This window comes from Marmota monax, unplaced genomic scaffold, assembly GCF_021218885.2.
Source record: "Marmota monax isolate L192 unplaced genomic scaffold, Marmota_monax_Labrador192_F-V1.1 WCK01_AAM20220418_F8-fsc00046, whole genome shotgun sequence".
NCBI lineage: Eukaryota > Metazoa > Chordata > Mammalia > Rodentia > Sciuridae > Marmota > Marmota monax.
In genome coordinates, this window is record NW_026692486.1 from 12,165,001 (window position 1) to 12,173,032 (window position 8,032).

Below are 8,032 nucleotides of genomic sequence, written 5' to 3' on the forward strand. Positions count from 1 at the left end.
ATTCTTTATGGATTTACAATAGGAACTTCATTAATGTCTGTTGTAAGGATCACAAAAAAACAACATTTGTCTGCAAATAGGAATTTAAGCAAGCTTCAAAAGTCCTGGGAAAAATATTAGGCTTCTTTGTCGTCTGTAATGCATTTTCTTAATGCTCTGTGTGGGGAAAATGACAAATATTGAAAACTTAGCCATTTAAAATTACACTGCTATATTGAATGCTCGTATTTATCTTTTTCCCTTGCTCAAGTTTATGGGGTAATTTTTAATGTATTCTTTATTTAGTGTTAATCATGAAATTATGTGTAGCTTTATTTGTTTAATTTACTAATATGAGAAGCTACATAGAATAGCCATTTTAAAAATAAAAAATCTTATTTTTTATTGCAAATTAACCAGTCACCTCTGATGGGGTATTAAAGTTTCTTTAAGGAGCGCTCGTACGTATGAATACTTACAGATTTTTATGGTTTGAATTTGAAAGAAGTGAAAATACAGGACAGAGTCAGGAACAGTGAATGGATAATAAATACTTTGAGATACTAATTTTGAAATAGAAGCAAAGCTATTTGTAGTTACACTTGGTAACAAAAACCGACAAAAGTGTTAGGAATAAAATGGTGGATCTCTTCTCTACTCCCCTCCTTTTTAATGGAAAAGCCTAATCCCCCTCCAAGTTGTCTCTAACTTGTTATCTTGCTGGTTTTATACCATTTCTTTCGTGACTTAGTGAAGTATAAAAAATGATTGTTATAGCTCACCAACATGCATGGTGAGAATTGAAGGATGGAGAGGTGAAATAGAAAATGAAGCCGATTATGAAGCACTGAATGTAGGCAATAGCAATATTAGCTAGGGACTGAGTGCCAAGGACACCCAAGAAATACGAGCAGGGTTGCAGTGCCATCTTATTGAGTACAAGATGATGTAAATTTAGAGGGGCTAGGAAGGGAGACTAGAGAAAAATCTGGCTTACGTGTTTACAAGATTATGTATATTGTTCATAGGAATCTTCTGCTTTCTATTCCTCTCTCAGGATGGGAGAGGTAGACTGTTCATTTTGGGACACAAAATATAGTTTAAGCAATGAATAAGGGCCTGCTAGTATATATTTTTTTTAATGTTGGAAGCCAAAAAAAAAGAGAGAGAGACAGGTGGCTTTCAAAATTTAATAGCTCTTAAAAGGCATAAGGAAATATAACTTAAGGAAATGTTCTTGTCAGACATTGGTGAGAAGCTGTGTTTTGGGGGTGATGTTAATTAAGAACATTTCCCTGTTGACATAAATGTCTCACATTTTTGCCCTTGGTGCTCCGCTCACCATGAGCACAGTCAATTCACAAGGTAGTTTTTGTAAATAAAGGTTTTGGGCAAGCTGAACATGGTCCAGAGAGATATTAATGAGAGGGCAAGAGGGAAGAGTTAATGAAAACACACTTCCTGGTGGAACATAAACTGATTTTTGGACCTGGAGAATGCTTTAAAATTATTTTCTCAAAACCCTGTGGCGTTTCCTTTCTGGAGGAGATGAGATGGGAAGAAATGACAAATAGCTCCATTTTATTATTTTCTTTTCTCTTGTTCTCCATATTTGGGGTTGGGAAAATTGGTTTTTATTTTGGTGGTTTTCCTTCTGTTCTCAGAATCAATTATATTTTTAGTGCTCGATAGCATAGTAAATATACTCAAGCATCCTCTGGCTTAAGAATAATGAGTTGATTATTAGTACATCCCTTTTTTAAAGGCAGTTAATTGTATGGAAAGCCCCCATCAAATTGTTCCTTCAAACTTTTATTCTCCTGAAATTTGTTTCTAGCTTTGCAAGTATATATAGTTTAGTTGTTGTTCTGCATCATTGGCTTTTGTATATTCTGAGGAAAAAAAAAATTAGGCTTTTCAATCATGTAATGATCGAAATCTCAGATTTCATACTGAAATGTGAGACCACTAGTATTTGAGGATCTACAAAATTTTATAGCCTCTATCATTTAAAGGGCACTTGGTTACCTCAGAAGAATGTTGCTTTCTAGAATGTTATGAAAATCAGGAATTGTGGCTAATGTTTTCTTTAGTAAATTGCTGCCTGCTCTGGAATTTTTTCGTCCATTCAAAAGTGTAACTGGGCCACCTAGAATTATCTGTGCTTTTCAGTAAAATAAGAGTTAGATCACGCCTCTTTAGTCAGAGGAAAATTTAGTGAGCCTTCTAGTTTACATATCACTTCACTGTTCCCCCATAGTTACATAATTGGTGTTGTGTGTGTCCATCGTAGAGGACATTTGATGCTCATTTATTAAATATGCTTGCTGGCTGCTGCCGCATCTTTGTTCTGGACAGACAAATTACCTTTCTCACACTGAGCTTCCACTCTGGGGAATTAAGCCTCCACCACTTTAATTAGCTTGGAAGTGGGGGGTTGCAGTTCCTAATAGACTTCAGGCTTTTAGTAAGTTAGGGAAAGGGTGAAACGAGAACTTCCTGGGAAGCTCAAAATGTCATTTAAAAACCATAAAAACCTTATATATATTATTTCATTTTCATAATTGCAAGCAGATTGTATTTGACGACTATGGATTGCCATTTCTAACTTCAGATGTTGAAGTTAGACTTGCGTGGAACTATATTCTTTAATTTCTCACGCATCATTAAGATATTACATATATTGATTCACATATTTACAATATTAATGTAACATTAAGTGACAGAGCAGAATGGAAATATTAAATGAAAAATAATACCTATTTGGACATATAACTTTTCACACACACATATATACACTCACACTCGTACACCTCTGTAGGTAAAGGCTAGTATGTCACGAGGAGGTAACAGAATAATAATGATACTGCCAATGTTTATTCAGCTTTCATTTAAAGATGAGGAAACTGAGAGACACACACAGTCTCAGTACTTGCAACAAGTGAGCATGTTAACCCAAAACTTTCTGTGTAGGGACTTGGCTCTGAATGTCCTCATGATTAAAAAAGCCCCAAGATTCCAGGACTAGGTAATAAATTCTTTTTGGAGAGAAATTTGCTTTAACAGAGTTTAAGTAATTCATTGTAGAACTGTACACCAAAAACTTTCTCAAAGTCCATTGACTGTCTCATTTTCTCTGCTAGTAAAACTGCAGAAAATGTTATGCTTTAGTTCTTCACTGCCGGAGTAAGTAGTATAGAAAGGCTCTATCAAGTCACAGTTGGAAAGTAATCTAATAAAAAAAGATTAGTGAATGTAGAAAAGACAAAAGCAGTCGTGTTTGAGTTTAATATCTCTCAAATTTAGCATTTTAGCTAAGATGCCCGTTTTTATTTCTTGCAGGTCTGCTAAAAGGTCAGAGTAATGCAGAATGCGTGCCTTCATCTCAGATTTTGTTCATCACAGGTGGATCCCATGTGTCTTCAGTAGACAAGTCACCTTTGTAGCTAGCACCAGTGCCAGCTCCATGCCATTGCACCTTCTTTAGTCTTGATTGCCCTTCCCGCATTTATTGGTGTATTAAAATGACTGAATATGAACATTAAGGACTCCATGAACCTGGGCTAATGGGAGACTGTAGAGAAAATGAAAAAAGATCCACCGGAGGACATCTTTGGGGGGGGAGGGAGCTTGGGGGGAGGGAAATGACTAATGAAGCTAATTAAAAGAAGCATTCAAATCTGCTTTCTACCCTCATTAACAATTAGCAGGGCACTGGCCAGAGTTTGTACCCTGTGTTTTACCTTAACAACATTCTGTTTGCTCTTTGTATATTTAAGTGTTGTAAGGAAACGTGTTTCAATCAAAACTGAACATGAGATAAGGAAAGAGATGTGGCTTTTGTGATAATTCTATCACAAACCCTTTTATTGTATCTCTGTAAAATACAATGTATGTATGCATGTAAGTGTTTTTGTCCTAATGTTGCTACTCCCATGGCAAAGATTTAAAAAAAAAAAAAAAAAAAAAAAAGAATGAAAAAGGAAAAAAAATTGGAAAAAAAAATCAGGCTCATAGCAGCTACCGTGTAGAAATTTCCCCTTACTTCTAATTTGCTGAATGAAGAAAAAAAATCTTTTATTTGTGATATTTTCAGAGACATTTGCTCTAGTATGGTGTATTTAAATAATAAAAACTTAAAAGAAAAAAATATTCAATGGAGTTTGGGTTTAAACACTGCTTTTTTTTTTGTATTTTGGAAAAAAATTAGTTTTATTTGTTGTATGAAAAACTTTAAATTTGAGGGGTGAGGGAGGTGATATATATATATATATATTTAGCTCTGGGCCAAAAAGGCATTTTTAAAATTACTTATCTGTGCCATTTTTGGCAGGGGTGCAAAGCAATGTTTCTAACAGAGTCCTTTTTATAAGTTCAGAATATTCTGTTACCGCACTTCATTACACTTCTATATCACAATGAGTCTTGTGTTTACACATAAATACTTGTTGGATTCTTCAGCTATTTTGTTGATTCTTTTTTCTCACTAGGAAAACCTTGGGTGCTGACAAAAGGCATGTTAAAGTATATGGCACAACCATCTTGTTCTGTATTTAGTTTTATAGCTTTTTTTTTTTTTTTTAAGCTTTCAAAATACTTTTATTGTATACAAGTTGTGCCAGTAACCAGAAAATGGGGGTAGAGAGAAGGGAGGACTTTCTCAACTCATGTTGCAAGATTAGTTTAATTCTGATTTCAGAGCCAGAAAAAAATGAAGAAAATAAAATTATATGCCCATTTTGTTTGTGAATATGATGCAAAGTTCACATAGCATTAAAATAATACAGCAGGAATCAACAGATTGATCCCAGTAATGCAAAGACCACTCAACATTAAAAAAATCCTAAATTAAAACAGCATTTCTAAACCACACCTATGTGTATTTGATGTTCCATTAGCTTAGGGCCCTACAACTCTTGTGTAGGATCATCGATGGGAAAGCAGCCGTTTCCTGGTGAGCTTTTAGACTCCTGTGGTCTGCTGTGAGTGAGAGTTGTTTATTTTGTTTTACTCTTACACTCCTCCACCGACTCTGCCTTTGCATATGTTTGTTGGGCGAGGATTCTAATTTCATTTAGTGGTAGTCTTGAGACAGTGGCTGGGCTGGGCCGGGCCAGAGAGTCTCTACAGCAGCTGAGATGTGCCCTGAGGGGTCCAGGACTCAGCCTCCTGGTCTTGGAATAAGGAAAAACCAAAGAGGCCTGGGTACCCACCGGCCCTGTACCACCAGGCTCATTGCATGTAAGCAAATCTCAACTACAGCTTCTGCACAGGCTAATACAACCAGGTGTGTTTATATGTCTACTTTCCTTTTTACAAAAATGGCATTTTATTTTGCTCTAGAAAAAACCCTCATCCAAACCATCTGATACTAGGAGTAGACAGAATGGAGATGTCTAGCTCCGCACACCTCAGCTAAACCATCCGTTTTCCTTTCCTTTGAGAACTTCTGTGCTCACTTCCTGCTTTCAGAGAGTTCCAGGATGGAGGAAAAATTAGTTGCTCAAACTGCAAGCCTCCTATAAACCTCCTGTAGGAGAGTTTAAAAGCAGAGAGTTAAAGTGAATTGTTTTGTCAGAGCTTTATAAAAAGAAAATGCAGGGGGAAAAAAATTACATGCATAACAATATCTGTTTAACTTACACCCTTTGGGGAATTTCTCCAAACTTGATCTGGTTATATGTCTTTTTTTCTTTACAATGCTTTCTGAAGGAACTTGGACTCTTCCAGTGGTAAAGGGAGAAATGTGTTAAGATTGCAAGCATCTTCTATATTCTTTTTGGCATAAGCACTCGTGTCCCATATAGTGTAGAAATTCAAAGGAGGTGGTTAATAACTTTAATAGGTAATACAGTGTGGCATTTAGTGATATGAAGGGCGAAGGTCGTTACAGATTTTAAATGAACTATTATATGGCTGGTTCCTGAAGCACTGCTGCGTATTTAATAACGAGCTTCTAAAAGCATTTCTTAAGTTGCAGACCTGTAAGATTACAAATGTCACTCATGTTAGTATAATCCACATGCAAGTGATGAAGCCTTCTCTTTGATGTGCTAAATTGGAGAAGGACTAATGGAGCTATGAATATACAATAGAACATATTTAAGTAGTAGTCTTGCTTTAGGTAAAACACTTTCTTGAAACCAGAGGCATTTCAAACAATAAAACCCGTCTCTAATGGGGATGCTCTGTGTGGATAGAAAGCTACTAAAAACACTCAGGTTTATTCTGATGTGAGCAGTGATTGTACTTCCTTCCCCAACCCCAGCATAGCTTAGGAAAAAGAAAAAAAAATCCAGGAGCTTACCCACCTTTCATCCATTGCATTTGTGATGTTATTAGTGAGGTGTACACCACTCTTCTGAAAGGACTTAATATTAACCACATCATGGAGCAAGATGGTCCCAGTCCCTATAAGCAAGTGCAATTACAAAATAAAAGCAAATGCTACTGAGCCTTGCTGAACTCCTGATAAAAAATTATGTTTATGATACATATAAATGTCTCAATCATGCAAATTGTCACTCTTGCTAATGAAACAATTTTGTAAAAAGATTGTCCTCTAAAAGGGTTTAATGTTTTTTTTTTTTTTTTTTAACCTATCTGTCTAGTTAGATTTACACATTCTGCAAAGCAGGGGAGCCTGAAGCCTTTCCAAACCAAATCGTTTGCCACAGAAACTATTTCCAGCTCTTCATGATTTATTAGGAAATAGTTTAACATGGACTGTAGTGTCTTATAAAATACAAAATGAGAAAACTGTCACACCAAAATGAAGCCTGTGAAATTGTCATCCTCTTAATATTAACTATATTTAAATTCTTTTTCTTTTGCCCTTATTAGCACTGATATTTGAAACAACTAATCATCTAAAATGAAGCTCTTAAATTAAATGGCTTCAAATGTCAATACAGTAAGATTCTAATGTGCAATACTATTTATATAAAATATTTCTTAAAGCCAATAAATTATATTGAATCCAAGAGCTATGTATCGACAGTTCCCATATAGCCTAAATAATTGTATTTAAATTATAAGGCGGTGTTTCAGAGACTCCTTCCCTGGGGAGTTCAATCCTGGTTGCTCCCCCCACCCACTTAGTTTGAGAGCCATTGGAAACACAGACCATTTACAAGTTAATGTTACTTGTGGCTTTGTTACTAAAACTCACCTATTGTCAGTCCAGCCAAGTCACAGAAATGCTTATTGCAGTTAAATAGCAATTTGTTTCCATGAAACTGCAATTAAAGTATTACTGAGCAGCCATTTTAGATTGGCAATGCTCTGAACGCATGTTAAGCAGCCAGCGACTCCCACTTGCAGAGTCTGAGGTCTGACTAGCAGCAGAATGTGGCTCATGCACCAGTGTTGGGTACCGAGCTAAGATACATCTGTGGCCCTCCGTTCCCACTGAGAACATGCTGGGAGCGATGACAAGTCAGGGCCAATTTTTGGAAGGAGAACTTGCGACTTAACTCAAGTGAATACTATTTTCAGTTGTATAAGAAGTGCTTTATACTAGTAGATATGTGCATGTTTCCTAGAGGGAATGTTTTCAAGTTCAGATTGATTCTGCTGAGAATGGACTGCAACTTGGAGGCCTCAAGCCAATAATGTACTACAGGTCCTGACATGTTACAGCTGTGTAAACAGGGCCATTCTCTCTCCTAAATCACAACTAATAAAGCATAGGATGAAAATCAATTGATTCTGTTATAAGTTCTTTGAATGACACTGGAAAGTTGTTTAATGACTCTCTGTTAAAATGAACCAGCCTGAGTTGAGCCACCAAAGTACTGACTTCAGTTGTCTCTGTCCCCTCAGAAACAGGGCAGGACAGCCTTTCCTGAGCATAAGCATCCCTACCACCAGATGAAAGCCTGCTGGGGAGGGGAAGGATCTGAACTGAATTCTTCCTGCGCACCTACAGTTCAGGATTTGTTGAGTGAGAAAGGTGAAGTGCAAAGGTTTTATTGAAAATGCGAAACATTGATGTAAGATCCTGAGAGGGGAGAGGATTTCAGAGGTGGTGTTTTAAAATGCAATTAGCACT

The 8,032-nt window shown here is 36.4% G+C and overlaps 1 protein-coding gene across 3 annotated transcripts in view; it reads left to right on the forward strand.

Annotated features, from left to right (window-relative positions):
• Positions 1-7,683, forward strand: part of Lmo4 (LIM domain only 4) — a 34,210-nt gene extending 26,527 nt beyond the window's left edge. For all 3 annotated transcript variants that reach the window (XM_046443293.2, XM_046443291.2, XM_046443292.2), the window contains exon 5: positions 3,322-7,683. In XM_046443293.2, the coding sequence (XP_046299249.1) occupies positions 3,322-3,330 (9 nt within the window). In that variant the 3' untranslated portion in view covers positions 3,331-7,683. The remainder of the gene's footprint in view (positions 1-3,321) is intronic.
• Positions 7,684-8,032: the final 349 nt, after the last annotated feature.